Source organism: Antedon bifida, chromosome 6 (genome assembly GCF_963402885.1).
Source record: "Antedon bifida chromosome 6, ecAntBifi1.1, whole genome shotgun sequence".
In the NCBI taxonomy this organism is placed as follows: domain Eukaryota; kingdom Metazoa; phylum Echinodermata; class Crinoidea; order Comatulida; family Antedonidae; genus Antedon; species Antedon bifida.
In genome coordinates this window covers 14,200,287-14,224,470 of record NC_136231.1, presented here as the reverse complement: position 1 = coordinate 14,224,470, position 24,184 = coordinate 14,200,287, and the positions used below count along the sequence as shown (strand labels likewise).

At 33.9% G+C, this 24,184-nt stretch overlaps 3 protein-coding genes across 3 annotated transcripts; all 3 read right to left on the bottom strand.

The window, feature by feature from the left end:
- LOC144845480 (uncharacterized) lies at positions 1–2,831 on the bottom strand. Its single transcript, XM_078702857.1, has 4 exons — positions 2,727–2,831; positions 1,603–1,709; positions 713–1,072; positions 1–290 (listed from the first exon to the last, which is right to left on the bottom strand). The coding sequence occupies exons 1-4, from the start codon at positions 2,795–2,797 to the stop codon at positions 10–12; spliced, it is 819 nt and encodes a 272-aa protein (XP_078558983.1). The 5' UTR covers positions 2,798–2,831; the 3' UTR covers positions 1–9.
- A 714-nt stretch (positions 2,832–3,545) lies between these two features.
- LOC144845433 (uncharacterized) lies at positions 3,546–7,842 on the bottom strand. Its single transcript, XM_078702768.1, has 5 exons — positions 7,445–7,842; positions 6,465–6,565; positions 6,024–6,365; positions 5,330–5,660; positions 3,546–4,898 (listed from the first exon to the last, which is right to left on the bottom strand). The coding sequence occupies exons 1-5, from the start codon at positions 7,528–7,530 to the stop codon at positions 3,605–3,607; spliced, it is 2,154 nt and encodes a 717-aa protein (XP_078558894.1). The 5' UTR covers positions 7,531–7,842; the 3' UTR covers positions 3,546–3,604.
- Positions 7,843–8,438: 596 nt separating this feature from the next.
- LOC144845411 (vitellogenin-3-like) lies at positions 8,439–24,045 on the bottom strand. The gene is made up of 29 exons (XM_078702720.1): positions 23,932–24,045; positions 23,470–23,612; positions 22,605–22,760; positions 22,115–22,297; positions 21,064–21,148; positions 20,358–20,616; positions 19,811–19,982; positions 19,308–19,537; positions 18,590–18,755; positions 18,257–18,403; positions 17,821–18,015; positions 17,133–17,350; positions 16,803–16,894; positions 16,016–16,236; positions 15,629–15,752; positions 15,033–15,294; positions 14,472–14,700; positions 13,998–14,066; positions 13,598–13,878; positions 13,198–13,408; positions 12,724–12,867; positions 12,286–12,531; positions 11,925–12,101; positions 11,570–11,680; positions 11,246–11,423; positions 10,896–11,053; positions 9,944–10,615; positions 9,616–9,778; positions 8,439–9,058 (listed from the first exon to the last, which is right to left on the bottom strand). Exons 1-29 carry the CDS (start codon positions 23,984–23,986, stop codon positions 8,778–8,780), a joined length of 5,628 nt encoding a protein of 1,875 aa, XP_078558846.1. The 5' UTR covers positions 23,987–24,045; the 3' UTR covers positions 8,439–8,777.
- Positions 24,046–24,184: the final 139 nt, after the last annotated feature.

Below are 24,184 nucleotides of genomic sequence, written 5' to 3'. Positions count from 1 at the left end.
TCACGCAGCCTATTCGATATAATCATTCACCTGATATGCAAATACGCCGCGAATACCAGTAGTGAACAATAGCAATGCAATGCAATATATTGCGCCACCAATAATGTAGGTATAAGAAACTTCGGAAGCTTTCCGATCCATTACATTTATGTTGGTGGTGGTTGGGGCGTCGGCGGTGGAGGACGTGGTGGAGAACATTCTCGTGATGGGTGATGTAGTGGCGACTGCACTTGCAGTTGTGCGTTGTGTCGTCTGAGTTATAGTAGTCGGCTCAGGAACATAGGAAGAATCTATAGAAATGGAATTGTATCGTAATTAATTAGGCATGATTACGCTGGTGAGGGTCGAGAACGCAAGAATGGGGATTCCTCGCCTTTTAGTTCGGTATCCTTCTAAATCAACTACAAATTCTTGATACAGTATTTTTATTTTATACAGTGATCGTGGTTGTTGAAAAATTAAAAACTGATTTGCTTTGGGTCAGAGTATATCAAACGTGATGCAAGCTATAAAAACACTATATTCGCTAAAACATGATGATCCTCCCTCTTTCCTCCGCTCACGATTACTGTTTCAAATGTTACTTCACCCCTCTACTTACCTCTGTTCAATACAACTAAAGCTCTGTCTACACTATCAAACTTTATTTGACAACAAAATGTGTTGTTATATTTATACCTGATATTACATTATATATTGTAAATATACTTACTGATTGACTCGCAAATTAAATAGTTGAAAGTTTGTTGTAGATGGCATCTATTTTCAACAATGTTTATTTCATCTTTTATTTTTTTATGACGGGTTTTCTTAACTGAAATCCGACCACAAGAATCCGTAATATTTTCCGTTGGTAGATCTTGTACTCTCATAAAAAATATACTCTGCTGATTAAATTCAAGTACGCTTAGTATATTCTTTGTCAGTTGATTATATTCTTGATTGCTATCTATCTCGGCAATTTTTGCATCAGCTTTAAGACATTCGCCTTCAATATATGATCCAGAACGAGTTTGCACTTCAGATAAACTCATCAGCACATATGAACTTGCTGAATTAGGTGGTGTACCTCCTGTGAGAAGTATACATTAAAATGTTGTATTTAATATTTATAAATAAAAAGGAGCACTGGGGTGTATTAAATTAGTAAATCAATCAATTATTGTTGTTTAAACCATGCCTTAATTTAAATTATTGGTGACGATACAGAGAGATACTAATTTGGTCCTTAATGATGGTCCACTCATGGTCCATGATGGGTGGGTGCATCATCTTGTGTCTAAGTGGTTGGAGGTGTGGGTGGAATGCCAATATTGAACGAAGACATATAATACAATTTCCTTATATATCTGTTAAATAACGACTGTGTTAGAAGACCATGAGAACAAAATATAGAGATCGGAATACTAAGAACGAGTAAGCGCACTCGCTCAAACACCCCGTCTCTCACTGAATTATTAGGTGTGTCAACAACCGTTCATTGACGTTGTGTTATCCACTTTTAATCAATTTTAATTTAGATTAAATCATTAAAGTCTAAGAAAATATGTGCTTAAATCTTGAAGGCTGCTAACCTCCAATGACATATATTATTTTACGTACCTAGGTTTCGACAATCTCCAGGTAGGCCTATTGGGTCATAGTAACGCCAATTATTGTTGAGGGGGTATATTATAAAACAATGCTCTAGATCACCACACCTTGCATCACTGTGAAAAGGAATTTCATTTTAGTTGTAACATCACGTTAAAAAAATATATGGCACATATACATATAATACTTCAATCACCTAAGCCTACGTACAAAAGGTGTCATCAAATATAATAGTATATGTAATAGTAGGCTATATCTGGTAATTTATGCTGTAGAGAGGACTGTATTAAAGGCCAGGTGCGGGAAAACAATTTCTATTGATCATACATTCCAATAATTATCGATCTATAGTTTCCCTATGTTGTGATTGTTGTGATTTTATTTTTGTTACATGAGCTTTTTGAAAATAAGCACTGTCTTATCAGAGGGGAAATATTTCAAATTACACAGTAAAATCTCTATTCTTTTGTCCACAGATGTAAATAGAGAGGCATTTTTAAAAAACTATGAAAAATAATATAATAATAATAATCTGATGACTAAACATAGGTAATATAACTTGAATTTTACTTTTCTAGTATTTTTATTCAAATTCAGTGTTTTATTTTTATGCTATAGCAAAAATTATCCACCGTATATCCAGCATCTTTTTCCACCAGATATTATATTTCAAATTCATGCCTGAGCTTTGAAATTCAGATATTTCTTTAAGTCAGGTTAAATTTAGATTAAAAAACAATCAGTGATTTTAAAAAAGTCATGAAATCGTCATGAAATCGTCACTGAGTGTACGAAGGTAGTAAAAAACAACGTACCCGTTATTATATCGCTTATTAATGACACATGTCCTGTCTTTAATACTGCTGAATCAGTTAGTTAATGACAGCACCGTAATCAAGGTAAAATCACAGGTTTTGTCTTAATCAAAAAAGAAAGTTTCTGTTTGTATTATGTAGTCATCCCACTTTTATTCCTATTGTTAAAATATTGAGTTACAGTACAACACATTGCACGTAAAAACAAAAAAAAAGTTTTATGAAAAAAGGTAATAAAACTACATTATAGTAAATCAAATTGAATTAACCAATAATTTAGATTTTGAACGAGCTCAATCGTTAAATAATGTTACTTACATTGGATGTGCTTTAATGCGCAATGAAAGCAAGACAATACAAATGTTCCACTTGATACGACCATACAACATGATGGTGTTCTGAATGTTTCACAAATGATAAATAAATACTTCCTCACAGCTCTTTTGTATGTATCATTGACATGACACATACCGCAGTATTGAGTACTCTTTCCTGTTATTTGTATTTAATTACTTCATAGAATACATTTTTAGGGAAGTTACCTTTACATCTAGAAAAATGGAACTGGTAGGCAAACTGAATTAAGGAAAATAATATTATTTCCTTTTATCAACTAATACGGAAATGTGTCACTGCTACCTTACCTGTACCTAACCACGGAAACCATCGTTTGTGTTAACTTTCCTACCATTGTTCTGTTAGAATCTGTTACTGGGATTGTTTAAGCCAACCACAAATAAGCGTCCACAGAGGGCAACAATTATGCTATAAAGTTTACTCAAAAACTAAGAAAAGCAAATAAAAACAGTTTCAATTAAAACATATTTATTAACATTTAATTGATACTTTATATTACAAATTAATATTAAAATCAGAGTATAAAATATAAGGAATGACTACGATTAATCAGGGAAACTAACAACAACAAAGAAAAAACAAAAATCCAAACAAGTCAACAATAACTGTACAAGGAATCGAATAAGTTACCTCATGGTATTACATTTGGAATGTGCTACGTGGGGAAATTAGTTCATAAGGTAAAGTGTACAGTATCAAGCCTAAACAAGAAGAAAGACAGAGTCCCTGCTGGTACATTTTCCCTTTGTTCTCAAAGGGAACCGTGCTATCTAAAACGTCTTTCTTTGTTGTAGGCCTATGCCTAGATTATTCGTACGAATTTCGAAATTCTTTTTATTCTATCGAAACTTTATTATCTTAACTGCCGATTTATCAAGTTCTTGATATTGATCATCATGGGATTCACTATCGTATGACATGTAGCCACTCACTGGATTCTGGGATTTTGATTTATTACCGGTCTTTTGTTTACTTTTTGTTTTTTTCTTCCCACTTTCCTTGGGTGATTTACTGTCATTCACACCCTGTTCAAGGGCTTCATAAAACGCGTTAGAAATGTTAACAGCTCGTTCCTTGTTCATGTTATCATCGCATGATTCATATTCGTTAGGTAATCTAGGTACATCATAAGTGCTGTCACTTTGTCCCTTTTGTCCCTGCATGTCATCACACGTTTCGTATTCATTAGCTTTCCGTGGCACGTCATAATTTGAGCTTAAACAATCCACAGGTTTAGCAAAGTAATTCTCATATTGATTCACACTCTCTTGAGTATAGTATTGCTCGACACGTTCCTCTTTTTCGTGATTTTTGTCCATACTGATATAATCATGTTGATTATCTTTTGGAGTGGAACATGGTTTTGCCGTTGCTTTTGAGTTAAGTTCCCGGTTGTCTTTCTTATCATTTGCTATTTTCAATGGAACATGAATGTCATAAGTAGATGGAATCTTGTATTTTGGTTTAGCCTTCTTCTTATTGTCAGTATTTGCAGTATTTTTGTTGCCTTTAAATTGTGCGCTTGGTGGTTTCATAGGAGTGTGAGGTTTTGTGCTGATTTTCCCCTCGTTTTCACAATTATTGCTTAGACTATTCTGGCTACCTAAACTCCGATTTGAATCCTTTTGTTTCACTTTTGGTTTCGGTAGATCATAAACAGGCACAGTCACGTTCTTATATGGAGACGGCTCGTGGTATTTACTGTTGCATTTGTCGTCGTCGATTTCGTTACCACTTCGGCTACTTGTGATATCGTTATTAACTGTCAAATCTGGTTCTTGGTATATACATTCAGCAGAGGTATATTTGTCGACACTTTTTCGTGGGATTGAATAATGTCCTACATGGGCGTCAGTGGCATCTCCTTGTTCGAGCTTGATATTATAACCACTCTCATGTGGCATGGACTCGTATACATTCTGTTCTTTTGGAACTTTATAATGAACGTCTTGTTTCTGATTAACATTCGTATCCTGGTTAGGCATTCGATGATCAACATCTTGGTACTCGTTGTCCAAGTGAACTTGGATCGTTTCGCTGGCTACATTTAATGACACAGACGCTTCGCCCGCTTCGCCCGCTTCGCCATATGTATTTTGATCTTGTTCGACTGCAACAAAACCAGCAGATTTTCTGGAAGAAAAAATTTATAATAAATCAATAATAGCCTATATGAAACGCTAAACCGGTGGTATGCTGGAAAAGGACAAAGTAAATCGCATCAAACCAGTTACTGGGCTCGAATACGACTACTTAATTTCAGAAATCCCATTAAAACAGATGGAGAGATACTGTGCAAAAGGAATGCGAGGTAGAAGAAGAACTGAATGGATAGATACTATTTAATAGAGAGCTTCCTATCAAAGCCAAACAAGCGGTCTTCGATAGGAATTACTACGGTCGAACTAAGGACTATGGCAAATAAACTGAACTGATCCATATAATACGGTACTATAGTTTCAAGCTATAGCAGATGATCCAAGTATATTTATATACTCTGTATTTTGCACTAAATTGCTTCACATTCAACAATACAAACAGTAAGGATGTGTTGAAATGCTTACCGTTTCTTTTTCCGACGCTTAACGAGAAAACAAGCAATTCCAATCACAACTAAAAGTACAACAAGCGATGCAGACAACACGATATATAGGAACGTGTCAGCGAACAATTCATTTGTTTGTTGTATAGGTTGGTTCTCTGATTCAAAGACAGATATATTTTTAGCTTGATGCGTTGTCTCTCTGGCTAATACTTCAACAGTACTTGTAGTCAATGTAATTGATGTTGGTGAAATTGATGTGGTTGGTGATGTAGTTGTTACAGTGGACACTGAACTTGACGGTTGCGTTATCGTCGGAGTTATAGTAGTCGGTTCAGGACATTCAGAAGCACCTAGGATATAATATTATTATACTATTAAGTTTTCTTCGTAATAGTTCATAAAATACTGATTATTTAAATTACTAAATGTCATACAGAAATCACGATAGTAACAAAGTTGAAAGGTTATAGATTTCCTTTAAATAAAGGTTCAGGAAACTCATGTTGGCATTCATTGCGTGACCGGTAGTCATACAATACTAAAACACTAACGATTGATTATATCATTGGATTGAACTTTCTGTTTCTTTTATATAAGGAAAACGAAGTATGCATAACTTCAGATCATAATCTTGTCACAATACAGTATTATCAATTAACGCAATAAAAACGAATTCTACATTGATCACAATGTTGCTATTGTATGTTACTTACTGATTGACTCGCAAACTATATCGTTGACACTTTGAGCTTGACTGCATGAGATTCCAACAATGTTTACCTCATTAGTTATATAATTATCTTCGACTGTAACCTTGCCACACGGAGACGAAAACCCTGCCAAATTCTCAACTTTCACGTAGAATATACTGTCTTTATTAACACGTAATATATGTATAATATTCTCAGTTAACTGATCATATTCTTGATTGTTGTTTATAACGACAGTTTTTGCACCAGCATCTTGACATTCGCGTTCAATGTCGGATGGAGAACGCGTTTTTGTAGATAAACGCTTTAGTACGTATTTACTTGCCGAAGAGGGTGGATCTCCTCCTGAAAATTAGATTATAATAATAACAACTGGTATAGTATTTGTTAATAGTAGTCATTGCAAAAAGAGTAACAATCCGGTAACAATCCATGCCTACTTACCAATGTGTTTACTATTTCCCGGTTGTCTATGATAATAATACCAATCATTGTTTCCAGTATATATTACATAACAATTGTTGTCACCATTGCAGGTTATCTCACTATGGAAAAAACACAATGCATTGATTAGTGTTCGATAACAAAATTATATATCGCAAACATAATGAGGCTATGTGTAGGCCTAAACTATGGAGCTATAATTGTATAAACTTGGCTAAACATGACGATTAATTCAATAAATTGTTCACAAATATTATACTGTAACACCGGATAAATTAGAACTTCCAAATAAACACGTCGGTACTGTGCATTTGCGGTGTATGTAATTATTTATTTTATTTCCACTTTATTTAGAGAGTGTAACCCAATTCCAGCTGAACCTGTATTAGTATTTATAACTTGTTTTTGTATTTGTTACCTTTCTTGTTATTTTGTAAACTGGATGCACCATTAATTAATGTGAATAGATAAACTAAACAATAGGTTTCAAAGAATAAAACCGAATTACACAGATTGCAAGTTTGAAGGACAGGAAACTACTCCAGTAAAATACTGTACTGTAGTTTAATAATTTCTTAATGCTGATATCGTTGTTAAAACGAATGATTATGACTTAATTTAAAACTTAACTGAAATAGCAAAATATGATATTAGAGTTGTAGGCCTAGGCATAATACAATAGACTATAGTTAAAACATTCAATTGAAATTCCGATTGAACTCTTTATACCGTAATATTTAGTTCCAATGAGCTCTCAAATATCGGAGGTAATTTGTTATGATCAGACTATCTAAAATTATAGACTCTCCCAAAATTGTAAACGTTTTTTTACAATGAAGAGTATTTGACACCAATCAAAATATAATGAACTCTAAAGTTCCAAATGCATTGAGCTCGAATACGGGTTCCTTAAAAATCAAGGTTCAATCATGCACATTTGTAAAAATAAATCACAAAAATAAGTATGAACTGTCACTTACGTTGGGCAATTCGATTCAACATGTATTAAAAACAAGGTAATGCAAATGATCCACTCGATGAAATGATGTAACATATTAGAGCCCATTATACGACTTGTTGAAGCTTCCAGTTACACAGTTGAAGTGATGATTCTACGATCACATATGTATTTGATAGGCCCTACTTATGTTTTTGTTTTATATGACGCACTCTTGAGTAGGCCTAGCGTTTCCTGTTGTTTTGTCTTCGTACCCGATCACATGTATGGGAAGTTACTTTTCGTACTAGAACTGATGACGGAAGTAAATGTCATTGTAAGTTTAAAGAACAAAATCTAGACTTCCTGCTGTCGATCCTGAGGTACGGAAATGTGTCACGCCGCATTCCAGGATTCACACTGCTTACTGTACTCTCACGCCTTACCTGATACCCTTATATATTGGAAGTCATTGTTGACATTGGCTTTCCTACCATTGTTATGACGGCAAATCCTTATCCAAGTGAGCGTAGTAACAAAAGGTTTAAGTCTGGAATCTTTACTACTGTTATGCATAATTAATTCCATTATAATCAAAATAAACCGAACTGAGTACAAAGTGAGTATAATCTGGAAAGAAAATTACTCTTCCCTGGTATTATCTAGCGAGGGTTAAGTTCCACCATCCATTACTTATAATACAATGTGCAACGCTCTCTAGATTATAGTAGACCTACCGTACTAAGTATATTAGTTAATCTTTTGTTTTTATTCTAATATAATATGCAGCTGGCGTAATTTGGAATATTATCCAGTGTAGGCTACGTCAAATTTCTCACTACTTTTGGTTATAGGCATACAAATGTATTCATTATAAAAAAAATGCACCATAGATAAAAAAAAAATGCACCATAGATAAAAAAAAATAGAAATTCCGGGAGGTGGTGGTGGAGGAGGGGGTGTTTCTCAATCCATAGTGCGTAGTTTTTTCCCCAAATATATTCAATAATAGGCCTACTATATAGACCACCAATGTGTTCTTTTGTCCACCTCGTGATACTCTTTATTTATGACGAAGCATACAGATTATACATAGAAGAAGAAAAAGATTAGTCTTATAAAGAGGTTATAAGAAGGTACCATTCTCTAGACGTTTCGTGTTTTATTAGTAGGCATATGCCTATAGATATTATCTTTACTTGAAAAAAAAAAGAGTAAATACATGCTGACGAGTCTCACGCTCGAACTCGATCAACTAGGATTATGGAAAGTCACATTATTTCTACACATTATAAGTAGGGCTACTTATACTTTATAAGTTAACAACAACTGAAATCTACCTATTATATTATATATGGAGGTTCAAGTGATAACGTTTATTTAACGCATTTCAGGTGGGTATCAACGACGGAAACAATATCTGTCTTAAGATACGAAACCTTGGTAATAACCTCATTCTCTGCTCTTTCTTTCATGTAACGCGTTCCATCATTCTTCTCAAGACAACTAAACTCAATTAGTTCTTGATGACGTTTAGTCGGAGTGCATGAGTCACATCTTGGTACTGGTATCTTGGAGAAACAGGTTGATTCGACATTGTCTAAAATGACATCATCTATGACGATTGTTTTCATTTTTGGCAGGCATTCAAACATTTCTGTTAAAACAACAAATTCGTAACACTTAATAGGCAGGCAACTTCAAGCAATGAAATGCTACACTTGTTCTTTGCTAGAGTATAAATAGTTTCTACACAAAGCGTATTTGATATTTCTTATTGGATAGAACCGAGGCAATCTAACAACCGGATCCTGAGCTTCGGAGTTCAAGAGTTCATCTGTGGCTGCGACACGATCAGTTCCACATACATGCAACGCGCGCCGAGGAGAATAGGTACATAGTACACTACTGTTGGTATTTATCATAACCAGACATAAGACCAGCCATACGAGTTCCTATCTTGGCAAGGCGAGCTCAGTGTCCTGTGGTTAGATTTCCTTGATAGAACATAATAATATCATTATATAGCACCGTAGTTACGCGTACCTGTACCTTATTACCGTACTTGATTGCAGTGCATTGTACCTCTACCAGGGCTTTTAAAATGTTTAGAATTACGGGGAGTATACTCAATATTCTTTAGAAAGATACATTTTAGCGCGACCCGAGTGAAGAACAGCGTGTAATTCGTACATGGAATGGTTAACATCTTACCTGTAACAAGCGAACATAGTTTGACATCCGAAACACGGTAAGTGATTCCGAAAATCTGGCTGTCGTCGTAACTCAACCCCTCTGGCCCCACGAGATCACTGGTTTGCTCACCATCATATTCCCCACAGAGACCACACTGTAGTCCATGATACCATGGAGAGACCTGTAATGACAAAACAATTATTAATACAACTAGGCCATATATCAAATAGTTTTGTTTCTTAACAAAAGTGTGCAAGTTTCTTTGATATGTGAAGAAATGTGTCAATTAAGCTGAAAATAATAGAATATTCTTCTCCCAAAATAAAAGATAAGAAAGATTTCTTACTTGAGTTTTGACGTATCTCTGGTTGAATTTAATCGTCAGTCCAACGGATACACACTCAACTTCAACCGTATCATTGGTTTTTCTGATAACGTGAGCGATTCGACCAAAATCGGTTCTGTTGACAGCTTTCATTGTTTCCATTCGAATCTTAAAATCTTGCCAATATTTGCGTTCTTCGCTGTCTATTTCACGTTCCTCATGGCGTTCTCTGCTCATGCTTAACGAGTCAATATCGTCTGACTCACTGTCGACATTTGGCTTTAGTGAAGGTTCTACAGAGGATTTTACAGTTTCAGGTGTGATTGACAGAACTGTAGAATGTAATCGAGTAGTAGGCCTAGTCGCTTCAGAAGGCTTTATAACATCTAAGTTAGACACAGTGTCTCGAAGTGAAATTGTGGCTAGTTCTTCCTCCATGATTTCTTCTATGTGACGTTCCTCACTGCTTGCTGATCCAGTGATGGCAGACGGCTTTTTCCTCAAGACGTCTATTTTATCCATATGTGGAAAGATGGTCTCTGTCAGTATTTTACCGTTACTGAAAATAGTTATCTGCTGGTTGTTTCTGATATCTAAGGGGATGGCATCCACACTCACGATGATATCTGCATTATCAACGTCACTATGAGGTTTAAGTTCAATGGTATTTCCTTCAGTGAGGATCATGACTTCCTTTTAAAGAGAAGAAAAGTAAATGGTATAAACATATTGATCACTGTCTTGTAATGAGGAAATCAAACTACAAAATGCTTTACATTCAGGGAAATGAGGTTAGATTATTACACTTTGTCGACTGTATGTTTTTCTTCATTATTGTTCATTGTAACCATAAATTGTAGTCAACAATAATCATTCCACAATGTCAGGGAAGATAAAGCTTAATCTCAATTGCTAAATGGGGACTGTTATATCAGTTATTCCAAGAACAGAACTATACAATGATAAAACTCACCTTCTTGTTTGAATGGACTGGACTTCTGCGAGCGGTGACCGTGTAAAGACCAGACGATGAACAGTCTTTGGCAAGAATATGAGGGCATGTAGTGATATTATATTTGTATTCTAGGTCATCAAAAGTTTTGACTTGATCTTTTACCACCTTACACGTAGCTAAATAATAAATTGAAATATGTTGTTGCTGATATAGTGATGTCGAAAATCCGCCACAGATATGAATTTATGCAATGTTAAGCCTACCTACTATTTCTAAATTATATCAATATAAACTATACATTTTCTAAATTAAATTAATAATGAAAATAGGACCCGGTTGAATACCTAACTATTGTAACTAAAACTCACGCGGAAATTTGTTGTTGAACATTCTCTGCCTGTACTGGCTAATCAGACTGTAACGTGCTGAGAGCGGCTCTAGATGAACTGGAAGCGATACATCATGCCATGTGAGGGTTTTGTAAGGATGCTTGATGACTAAATCCATCTTTGTATGAGTCTTGTCAATAGCCCCAGATATCAAAACCTAAATACAAAATTACAAAATAGTCCTTATTTTTATATTAATTTTATACAAAATGTTTGAACCACACTTGTATTCACTGTATAGGCATTATTATTATATAAAACATTATTACACGAAAATTATTGTTATAATAAACATGGATATACCGTTCCTCCTTTGTTCTTTTGATCAACGGTATCGATCACCAAATTGTCCATTGTTTCTTTTTCAAAAAGTAAGATCATCTTAGAATACATTATCCTGTACCATAGAGGTATCTGTAAAATGAATGACGTCACTATGATTAATGGTGACCCATCCAACAATAACAAATGTTTTCTCTAGTTACATTATCCATCGAATATTTAATGTATATGCAATTTCCGTGGCGTTCGAAAGTGTATACTGTAGGCCTAGGGTATTTATATTGAGATAGTTAAAAAATAGATTAAAAATAGGTACGGACGCAACTTATCTTCCATTATACTGTATTAAAATAGATAGTTATATAATTTTTCTCACGTTGACATATGTCATCATAACGTGCATTGAACGAAGTTCATTATCTTGTTTGATAATTTCTAGACATGTGGGACTGAAACGAAGCCCGTCTGAGCGATCCTTATTACACTGGATTCGAACCGGGTTTAACTTGTCCTTAAGTTCTTGACGCTGCATCTGGCTTTGTTCAAAACGAGCCTAGAAAGTGGAATAATGTATTAATTTTTTTTTCTTTTGTAGGAGGATATTCACTGTTTATCATATCAAGATTCAACATAGCCTTCATCATGTTAATTATTTTTAAAGCTTACAAACCATGTAGAATGTAACAATTGCATAGTAAAATACATTTAATTTTAGGGCTGGTAAATTATATAAATACCTTAATTTCGAGTTTCTTATCGTTGATACAACTAACGCCCCATTGAATGTTCAACTTGCTACGGACTTGTTTTGTCATGATGCGTAACCTTTCATCAAGAATGAGGTGTTTCATCTCTTCGCTTGAATCAGACCAAGATTCTCCAGATTTTGACGCATCACTACCAGAACCAGAAGGAGAGCTCTTTAAATTATCAGGAATAACGAAGTCTGGAGCTGGGAAAAGAATTTCATTCTGCATACACAACTGAAAATAACAAACATTGTACCAATCTTAACAACCACAATCACATCAAATTGTATTTCCCAATTTTTAAATAGATTTATCTGTATGTTGTGTTTCAAATCATTACGGAATGTTATTTCAATCAGAAATCAAATGCGAATATAAAGCCAAGAATAATCTTATTGTTTGCATGGCACTCCAGATAAAAATTACCTTCAGCGGTATCTCTCCAGCTTTTGTTGGTGACTGCACAAGTTCCATGGTAACGGTCTTAAAACCTTCTTCATTGCCATTGATTAGTAACTCTGCGACAATCTTTCGCTGTAATTCTGTTCTTTCTTCGTGGATGCCAACAATCTGCTCAGAATGTTTAATAGTATAATTACTATATATTAGGGCCTATTGCTTTTTAAATTCCACAATGTGTAAAGCTCTGTATACACTATGAAACTTGATGTGATGTACCCATATATCGACATGATTGTCATTTCACTACCATATTTGGGCATATCATATTTGTCAACCACTGTAGTTTGATAGTGTAGACAGAGCTTTAGCCTAACTCAATGTTCTGCTCTGTTGTAGGACAAAACACATTATTCTTACCTGTCTGAAAACGCGTCTCTCAATCATTTTCATTTAATTAAAGTTTAATTTAAAAAGAAAAACACCGTTTTAGAATCTTACCGTGACAAGTAACCTAGTAGCCAGTTTCGAATCTGCTCTTTCTTCATTACTCCTACTTAACTTTCTATCATCAAGTTCTAACCGTCCACTGCGATCTGTGCTTTTTGAAGAAATCTCACACATGATCTTTTCCTTAGCCTTTTCTATAATAGTGCCTATCCAGGCTGGAACAAATGTCCATTCGTCTTCATTACTTTTACTCTCTAGTCCCCTAAAATAAAATCAAAAACTTTATAAAGCAATCCATCAACCATATTTGTCATACAGGGTATAGTTACTTTCAGTATTCTTTTACTATTTAGCTTATTTTAGTGTATAAAGAGTGATATTCCGACTAGGCAATTTTAATAGAAATGGCATACTTTTATGATTACGGTATGTACCCAAATATGAGACGTACTCATTCTGTTCCGAGCTACTTGAGCTGGATGTGATCCATTGTCTAAATGTGTTAATCTTCATCGATTCTTTGATAAATTCTGATGATACATTAACAGTGGATACTTCTAAAGTGATTGAATACTCTTCTGGTCGATTTACTCCACTCCGAGTAGTGATGTTAAAGTCAACTGGTCCAGATAACGGGAACCGCGGGGCAGATGGTACGCCAGTGGAGGAGATCCACTTACTTCTCACTTCTATCTCAACACCAATACTTTCTTTACCCACACTGATAGCCTTCTGTAAAAATATTGATTTTGTTGAATTTGAAAAAATGAACTAAAAGTACCTGTTTAACACAATTCTAATTGATATGTTTGTTTATTATGCTATGTATGTGATAATTCTTTTTTTCTTACAATGCATGGCTTTCTTTTGATAAGTTGTCCTTCAATTTGTTTCTTCACCTCATTTCTATATGTTGTAATCTGTAAAAATGTTTAATTACACCATTATTATATTGCAAATCTTAAGTAATCCTGCAGTGAAACATATACTAAAAAAACCTACTAAAAATGTATTATTAAATATCTATACTTATTATAGTCTCGTGGAAAATATTGTTATAATGTTTTTTTTTAATTTGTTTGTTAAAAAGCCTAAAAAATGGATAGAAGAGGTAGAAAAGCAATTGAATTGTTATCAAAACAAATAGGATACAAACGACAAAGCAATACTTGGGTAATTGATGAGTTCGTTATTGATAAGTGAGGGGTGGATTGACGACAGATGACGTGATAATTATAATTAACGAGTGATTATTTAGGAAATAATTATTATTACATTGATGTTCTATTAGCACACTGGGTCATCTTTGTCATAATGAGACTTACATCGTCTAATTCGGCTTCTTCTTTGAATGTGTATGGTTTAGTTTGAAGTATTACAAGTTGTCTGTTTTCTGAGGGCGTTTTGACCTTAACATCATAGATTCCTTCTGAAAGGTCAACCTTTAGTTTTCCATTTATTGGTAAATTAACGTTCGCATTTGCGTCAATGGCAACCCCTGTTTTCAATATAATAGAATCCGCTCCCATCTTTCCCGTCATTTTTAAAGCCAACCTATGAGGACAAGTGGAAATTATAAATTGAAATTATGTATTGTTCGCCTAAAAAATATTTCTTAAAACAATTTTTGTTGAATATGCCATTTTTATTTCACATAAAGCCTAATAGTTATCCACTTTGACCAAAAGTTGGATCGAAAAAAAAATGTATTTACCTGAAAAAATTAAAGCAAAAACTAGTCAAATGAGCTGCCAGTTAATGTTTTTTTGTTAAATACATCTTTAACTCGAGATTCATAATAATGCCGAATCTCATTTCAAAGTTAAAATAGTGCCAAAGTAGAAACACAAAATACTGTTTGAATATAACAATAAAAAACATCGTACCTTGGTTTGATGGCTCCTTCAATTACTAAACTTTTAGGGATCGCTTGACCACGAAGTATTTCAGATAAAGGGGGTCGGGCAGCAATACGGCCAACATAATTGACAGTCATAACACCAGCAGATGTGATGTTGAGAGCTAATGGAAGTCCAAGCTCTGAGGCTATCTGGTGCGTACCCTCAAACAGCACAAAAGCTTTCTGAAGATCCAATTGCTTGGTAAACTTCTTAAGTTTTGTTTCGATTATTTTCAACAAGTTGAAATCTATTAAATATATATTTAAATTATTGTTTATAACACAACAAATTTAACTCGAACGATTCAAACTATTGTAAATTTTACGTAGTTACCACAAAAAACCTAAAACTTATTGATAATTCACTTTATCTAAATTTAATCTATAGATTGTATGGTATGTTCTATGACGTACTATAAAGTTCTGTCTACACTATCAAACTTTATGTGACAACAAAATGTGATGTGCCCATATATGGACCTGATGATGTTCATTCCACTACCATATTTGGCCATAACACTATTTATGCACATCACACTTTTTTTGGTCAAAATAGTTTGATAGTGTAGTGTGCTGTCAAACCCTTTTTCGTAATAGAATCAAATATGAGCTTGTCAAGAGATGCAAATCGAATTTCCCTTCCAAACATTTTCAGGTAACCAAGGAATTTAGGATCTGGAACCTTATCTCGGGCTTCCACTGGAACCTGGTAAAAACGTATAAAGATAAATGAATTAAGGTAGGCTCCAACAAGAGGGTCCTCCAAAAGCATGAAAAAAGATGATTAATAAAAAAAAAAGACTTTGAATAGGCCAATCACTTTCTTTTTCTATCAAATGTTTGGTTGAAGTGGATAACCATTATGTGACATTACAATGGCGTATTAAAAAAACATTAAAAAAAATAATTTTTTCGGGGGGACAATATATCGTTAAGTAATTATGGTCTTAAACATAAAACAAATCATACCAGGTCATCTATCCATTTCTTGATAGCATTGCTCTTGGTCGCAGTGCCAAAAATATTGTTTAAAATATAGTGAAGAGACTCGGTACGCATTCCTGCTTCTACGATGCTAGTTTGGTAGCCTAGGATGTTAGCACTCAGTTTAGCATTCATTGACAATGGGAATGGCGCAGCTTTTTGGCCGATATGGTTAATCTCCAAGAAGGCTCCTAATTTCAAATCATCTAAATAAGAAAGTAACAATAGTTCTTATCATTTATAAAAATTGTTTTAAAAATATAGAAAGACGAAACATTGGTTGATCTGCCTGATCCCCGGATTTTGACCATGACCAATAACATGCCTACTATATTATGTATATGGTTGTTTAAATACATTATGATTGGCACTGCGATGTGTCTCTGAACTAAGGCTCAGTGGCCGTATTCCCCATTCACACTTAGGCTAAGGAAAACACCCTTAAAATTAAAAAAACCTAAACCATCTAAGTGAATACAATTTAAGGGAAATACTTAAATATTTATTGAGTTAAGTAAAATATTTAATGTTTAAGGGAAACACCTCACTTAAGTGTGATTGGTGAATACGGCCTAAAATCACCAATATCTTATTGAAATAAGAAATAATACTGTACTGTATTGGTACAAAAAGAAGAGATATACTCATAACATTTTATGTTCTAACTACGGAGTTTACAATTAAATGCCGAAGGCATCAATGAACAAATGGAATAAAAGACAGAAGAAAGAGCATCAAGTATCAAAAACAAATACTAAATAAAAAAACTCACCAGACATCTTGCCAATAGGAATATGCTTTGAGAATTGTGCTCCATTTCGAAAAGGTTTAGAATATTGAAGAACTTGTTTTGCAATTACAGAACTGATGATAAAAAAAGTGTTCTTAAAGTTAATAAAATATAGAATTCAACTTTGTATCCTTCGATAGTAGGCTATATACCCCTGGTACACAAGACATTTGAATTTGAGGCGAAGTTCTAATAATGCAGTGCCAATCTTCGGTAAATAGAAGCTAAAGTTCGACCTGTGTAATTTCAGTTATAATTTGTGACCTTTGATATAAACTTTAGTATCACCATGTGTTCAATATTAAAGCTTACATTTCGTGGTTGCACGGTATCGTTGAGTTACTTAGACTAGTTAAATGAGAGAAGACGAAACTTCCAACTTGGTTGCTATTTTCTTTACGGAGAGATTCGGCAATCATCTGAACAATGGCCAAATCGGGCTTGGTTTCCATTAAGATGTAGTATGCTGCGATGCGCAATTCAACTGCAATTCTTTGATTCAAAAATATCGGAAGAAGAATAGTACGAATCTGAAATTTAAATGCTTTTTTATTGGGTAAAATGATTATTAAAGTTCTTTTATAGACAAATTATACAGAACTGCCTAATTGTATACTTTTATACGAAGCAATTTTAAAATACTGTTATCATTATAGATCTTTTTTCTCTTAAAGTTTTCTTAAATTCTAGTTATACTTTTCCCTGCTTTGTCAAACGATATTTGAAATAATAAACTGATATGAAATGATAGGAACATTACTAATTAAGGGACACTTTCAAATAGACAGACAGAAATACCGATATACCCCTTAACCATACGGATTCTACAACTCCAAAGAAGTAGAATAAAATAAACAAGGCCATATACATGGCTGCAGTCGCGTGCTCAAATTTGAGTTAGTGTTTACCGACCAACAGACCGACCGACTGACCAACCGACCGACATAATGAACTGTCATTCTTAACTACTGTCACCAAACAGAATAAACATAATGTTTACCTTGTTTTGTTGTAAAATTGTCATACGGCGTAAAGCATACACAGCAGTAGCTCTTAGCTCAACATCAGCATTGGTACTTTCAATCAGCTGTTGGAGATCGTTAATTGTCTCCGACATCCCCGCATTCCCAATAGCTTTCAGGTGCATCAACTGTACGTTTCTCGGCTGGCTTAGCTGAATTCCGGTCAACAAAAACTTTTAAAAAAATATCAAAAAGTTATAATACATAAGCCTACAACTAAAAGAATTGTACCCGGATAATAAAACTAAAAGAGGAAAGGAGTTGTAGCTTGGTGGTTTAGGTCCTCAGGCTACCGATCCCTGGTTCAAATCTCTTCACAAAACTACACTCTTAGACCTGTGAATAGATAATTGCTCTCTCTTCCGGAGCTATCTTTAGCGGTAAAAACCCCCACAACTGACGGCATATATTTACCTCTTTATGGGACTCACGAATCCAAGCTTGGCAATTTCTTTGTTGTTGTTCGCCGGTACAGAGTGTATTCACCAGTGAACCAAATGACAGTAAGCAGGTTGCTCTTAACTGGATGTTTGCTATCACAGCTTTACTTGTACAAAGTTCCTAACAACGAACAGTCATACTTAATATTAGTACGGAAACAAAAAAGCTTAACTAAAAAAGGCAACGCTTGATCTGATTGAAGATTGTTGAAGATTATATTAATTATCTCTTAACATTTAATTTTAACCAAACTATTCTATTCACAAACGATATTTAAAAAAAAACAAATAAATGGATAAGATGTACCCGAGTTTTATTAACAAACTGTTGTGTTGGTTTTGCCGTTAGAGCTGTGGATGAAAGAATCTGGATGGCTGCTTCTCCTGTGATTTTCTTTTTCTCAATAAGTGTCTTTATCAAGGAATTTGAAGATATGGTGCTGACAAGTGGTAGAGCATCATGCAAAAACCTCCTAAACCAACAATAACGAAATAAAACAAGATCAGAGAAAGGCAATCTAACGCTGAGCTCGCATTGTCAAGATAGAAACTCGTAAAAGTTTGTCTGGCTGCGACAAATACCAACAGTAGGCCTATTGTACTATGTAGGCCTACAATATCCGCGACGCGTTGTCGTTGTTCACACATTTTGAAAAAGCCAATTGGCCAATCGAAATCAGTCAAAAAGTTTAGGGGGTGTAGAGCTGATCGTGTCGCAATCACAGATACATCCTTAGATCTCCGGAACTCAGCATCCTGTTGTTAGATTGCATTGATCAGAGATTTTTGGAATAAATTATTTGACATACTTCTTTAGGTGGTACAAAGATGGTAGTGCCAAAGGGTGCCTAATCGATCGATCAACACGACACTGATTGTGTCAGTGCCTTATATTATACACGGTATAATAATATGTTACGAATAAGCAGCACATTATGATACATAATGTATATTACAAGCTTAATTACACACATCGATACTGTACTCCACACAGAACTATGTTCCAAAGTCTAATTGTTACATACCGCGATTGTATCTTCATCTTTTTCTCCAAGTCGTATAGATCTTTATCAGTAATACGTTTTTGATCTTTAAAATGAGGAAGTTCCTCTTCAAACTCCTCCATTATATTCTGTAACTCCACAAGAGTGCATTTTCTAAGACGTTGGATCAATTGTAGAAAGAATTCTGGAGTAGCTTTTGTGAGCTCGTTTTTAAGAACACTTTCGGAAAGTAGTTTTAATAAGTGAATTACCTGTATTAATCAAAATAATAACACTTACTAAATTTTCTTCCAACACCCACAAATTACTATTACTAGATTTTACTATCTATGTCTACAGTTCTACAGTTTTCTACCGCACCACCACACCACATTATATTATAATTTGTATCAGCTACAGAGAAGTAATGATTATACATTATAGCACTATATTTTTCTCCACTAAAAATTCTGGATATACATACTATGACTACATGACACAATATTGGAATAATGCGCGTACGCAAAAAAATGGCAAAATCATACCTCTGTATTTGTTGACGTTACATCATTAATGTCATTCAACAGGTCTTCCTCTTCTGATGTCTTTTGGAAGACATATTTCAGTCCTCCTTTTAGCTGTTTATTTTCTGGTTCCGGAATTAATTGGTCCGGTTGAATGTCTTCTCGTTCTAAAGTTGTTAGCCTTAACATTTGTCTATCGTAAAAATAATGATGATTATTATTATTATATAGTTTTTTTTATATAATAGAAGCAAAGTCTCCGAGTATCAAACGTGAGTTCTAGTTTATAACATTAACTAATTTATTTACTGGTTGTCTTATTGTATGGTTGATTTTCCTTACTTACTTTAATTAATTTCTTAGATGAATAAAACCTTACGGTTTTTATTAATCTACTTTTTTCTATTACTGTATCATTCTTTTGTTGGCCTGGTCGTAGCCTAACTCTAACCCTAACCTTTTTGATGCAGAGTTTTTCCCGTTACAAATCAGAGAGAAAGAAAGAAAATATTATTAATGTTATTAACATTATGCAATAACACATACGATGGACAATGTTCATACATACTTAATAAATGTCACAATTCCTCCATCCTCAGTTCTGTAAGGAGTAAAGACATGCTGACCTTCTGCAATGACGGATTCAATCACGTCTCCATCTTGTTCTCGTATGATGTTCTGTCGAATGAGTCCATTTGACTTAAGTAGATTTTGGTCGTTACAACGTGCACATTTAAATCCTCGCACTGAAGTAGTAGTTAACAAGCTGCGGGTTTTGCAGTTATCGTAGTTAATCACCTTTGTGACGTTATAGCCTTTCTTAGTTTCTGAAAAATAAGTTCCTTTTTAACACAAGAGTACGTCTTAGCCTGATGAATGAAAGAACCTTGTTTTACGAAGCTACCAATGTTTCTCCAGTATGTACAAAGAATAAGGCCCCAGTTAGCCTATACTACGGAAAATAATGATAAAATATGCATTTTTCTACAGAAAGTCCATTCAAAAGTTTTCTTCTAAGAACTAAAAGGATAACCATTTATACTATATCTTGGAGCCAATCAAATGACGTCACGGCAAATAAGAACATAACATCGTTGTATTGTATTTTTTTGTCTGTACTATTTAAAATCAAGGTGGGCATTAAATACAGAATAGATAAACCTATGGAAACACTCTTTCACACATATGGACGTAGGCCCACAGATTAAATAATCTACGGTGTAACTGTGTATGTTCCACAATATTTAGTCAAGGTCCAACACATTGCTTCTTACCTGTTAGCTGTCCATTGTTATAGTCTGGGATTGATTTCCAAGATTTTATGACATATTGAGATTCACATTCTCCACTAATTCCCTCCTAAAAATATACATAATGATGTGTGCGATGATCTATAGTTATACAGTCAAAGTCACATTTTATTCGTCCATCATCACACAGAAAGTACAATTTTCGTATACAAACGACTATCATGGCAACATACTGTACGCCTATATCATAAAAACATACTTGAAATGATATATTATTACACAAAGGTTATTTAGGCCTAAAGAACATAATATTATATAATTTAATTATGATTGATTACAAACTTTTATACTCGCGATATCAAACCATACGGCCTACAATTATTTGTCGAATTTGATTTGACTGATGAATGAATTCGGGTACCGATATATTATACATTTTAAAGTAACTGAAAAGTAATGATTGTACTGTGGTTTCAGCCCTTTTTTTTATTGTTATCGGGCAAGGCTATACTACATTTAAAGTATTGTTATAGGTAAGCCAAAGAGTAAATTTGAAGCATATTGACTGATCAGAAATGTCTACTAGATTAATTTGAAGCCCCTTGTTAACTTGCCAAGTCTACAGACCTTGTTATTTATCAAGTGTACACTTTCAACCGATTAAGATTAAAATGGGTTATTAAATCAATAAACCTGAACTCCGATAACATTTCTTTGCATTGTTTCGTGGATAAGGTCATTTCTAACATTATAATATTGATAGTATAACATATGGCGTGCAATTTATTACAGTAGTTGCACACACCAATTTGGGAAGTCCTAAGGCCAAAATCCCTGCACATACAATAAAAAATGGGATTCAATTATCCAATATCGACGAGGTTTGGTAAGTGAATTTATGTACATCATAATAGGCCCTAATGAAGAAACTTAAAAAGAACTTAAGGCCTACAAGTAAAAGATGATTATAATTATTGAATTAAGAACAATTTATCCGCAAGTGGACAGCATTGATTGTGTTTCTTCATATTTTATCTATTAACAAAGTGAACTTGAATAATACACTAAATCATACCTCAATAACTTTGAAAAGTTTGTCTCCTAAAATGTGATCATCTTTTCCAGCTCGATTGATATCAACTGGACGGTCATAAACTCTGTTGCGGCCTTCTAGATTAACTTGAAGTAAATTGAGAACACCACGTTTTATGTTTACAGACCAATGTGGTTCATCAATTGATCCCTCTATATCCGAAATCTTGTAATAATGATATAAGAAATATTTGTGTTCATTAATAATAAATGCATTTCATAATACTATGAAAATACCGACTGGATAACAAAATATCTGTTGCCTCTCAGTTACTGTTTTCATGTTCAGGAGATATTGAAAATTCTTTCTTTTAGTCTTTTATTGAAGTATAAACTAAAGGGTATTACATTTTTTATTTGTTCCTGAATGTCGTTTTAGATTGGGAACAGGCCAAAAATATGATTGCAGAGCAAAGACTTTAAAAATGAATAAAATTATTAGGGCCTATGATGATGTACATGCATTCACTTACCAAACCTCGTCGATATTGGAACTGAGTAGGTTTCTGAAGTTGTTCTGTCAATCGCCAAAGCTCTTCTTCAGATGTGTCGGTAAAGAGCTCATCATTTACTTTCTCTACAGGATTTGTGACTTTTTCTTGCAAATATTTTAGAGAAACTTCACTCAACTACAATATAAAAAATATTAGATAGTTTGTGTTTAATTTTTTAAAAGTACGGTACATACTTTTCCTTGCTCATTCCTAGTATTTTATGTTATTTAACATTATTGTATATTGCATTTTATTATATATTCATGATTTTAAAAAACGGAATATAAATATGAATGAATGATACTGATATTATTAGGAAAAAACATAGGTTAAAACATTTTCGTCAGATAAAAATGGACACATACTGTACATGTGTGTATCAAACAATAGGAGATATAAATCTATTGCAAACACATCATATGTTAGCATATGGCACATTATGGTATCGCATGAGCATCGATTGACCTATTGTTAACATTTGTTTTTGTATGCGAAACTTTAACAGTGATTAAAATTAAAATAAATACCAACAAAAAATGTCATTAATAAACATGTTGACAACAGCTTTAAAGTGGTTGAAAACATTTAAATTAAAAGCTAGCCTACTGAAAGTGATTTCATATCTGTTTTCTCAATAAAGTAATAATAAGTGACACAATATAAAAGAAGAACGTTCTCTCCTCAGAGAAATTGAATACGTGCCGTTGAGAAGTAAGTTACAGGTATGCAGACATGAAAATAAATCATTTAAGCAATATGCAATTAAACAAATAAGCATGCTATCCGTGCATGTTAAAATCATTTGTGAAATATTCAGGTGAAAGGTATCCATGTCTTACTGTACCTTCATTCGAACAGTATTCAAATCTTGCTGTATAAGGACTGTACATATAATCTTTAAGCCAGAATGTTCTTGACTAGTTCCTGGAATTCCAGTCAGTAGCTCTCCCTCATAGTTATACCACAATACCTTATTTGGACTGAATTCTAGAAGAATCGACATTTTAAATGATATTTACCTTCTGATTCTATTTCATACAAGCGACATTACTTAGAATTTGATTCTTCTAGGTATTAAAGCAGAAAGTTAGGCCTAAAAATGTTGTTGAGAGTTTCAAAAGCTAAAACACTTGATAGCCCTATATCTAATGAAAGAAAACAATGAAAGGGAACAATTTGGCAAACATCGAATTTCTGTTTTGGAAAGCTACAATCATACTTTCAAGCAACAAAATAAGGCGTCGTTCAATTGATGTAGCTAAATTATTGTAGCTCTTAATACTTAGTAGAATTGTTATAAACTCACGTGCATATAGGCCTACTATTGTGGCTGAGAGTAAAATAAATACAGCGTATCTCATGTTGGTTACTATAGCTCAGCCCGACAACAGTGGATCTGAAAGTTTGTCTGCAGAGTACAGACGGAATCTGTCGAATGGGTGGTTTAAACTAGTTATATAGAGAAGGGGTTGTGAAACGTGATCTATCAAAAGTCAACAATATGAGGACATCAAGATAACTGTTGATAATATATTTTACGTCGGCATATCTGAAAACTT

Coding starts and splice junctions, on each gene's coding strand:
- LOC144845433 (XM_078702768.1), bottom strand. CDS start 7,530: ATGGGCTCTAATATGTTACATCATTTCATCGAGTGGATCATTTGCATT. Junction 6,566..7,444: donor GTTGAATCGAATTGCCCAAC/GTAAGTGACAGT, acceptor TTTTTTCCATAG/TGAGATAACCTGCAATGGTG. Junction 5,661..6,023: donor TATAGTTTGCGAGTCAATCA/GTAAGTAACATA, acceptor ATTATATCCTAG/GTGCTTCTGAATGTCCTGAA.
- LOC144845480 (XM_078702857.1), bottom strand. CDS start 2,797: ATGTTGTATGGTCGTATCAAGTGGAACATTTGTATTGTCTTGCTTTCA. Junction 1,710..2,726: donor CGCATTAAAGCACATCCAAT/GTAAGTAACATT, acceptor TCCTTTTCACAG/TGATGCAAGGTGTGGTGATC. Junction 1,073..1,602: donor TGGAGATTGTCGAAACCTAG/GTACGTAAAATA, acceptor TACTTCTCACAG/GAGGTACACCACCTAATTCA.
- LOC144845411 (XM_078702720.1), bottom strand. CDS start 23,986: ATGAGATACGCTGTATTTATTTTACTCTCAGCCACAATAGTAGGCCTA. Junction 18,756..19,307: donor AAGATGAAGATACAATCGCG/GTATGTAACAAT, acceptor TTGTTGGTTTAG/GAGGTTTTTGCATGATGCTC. Junction 15,295..15,628: donor TGATTCTATTACGAAAAAGG/GTTTGACAGCAC, acceptor TATATTTAATAG/ATTTCAACTTGTTGAAAATA.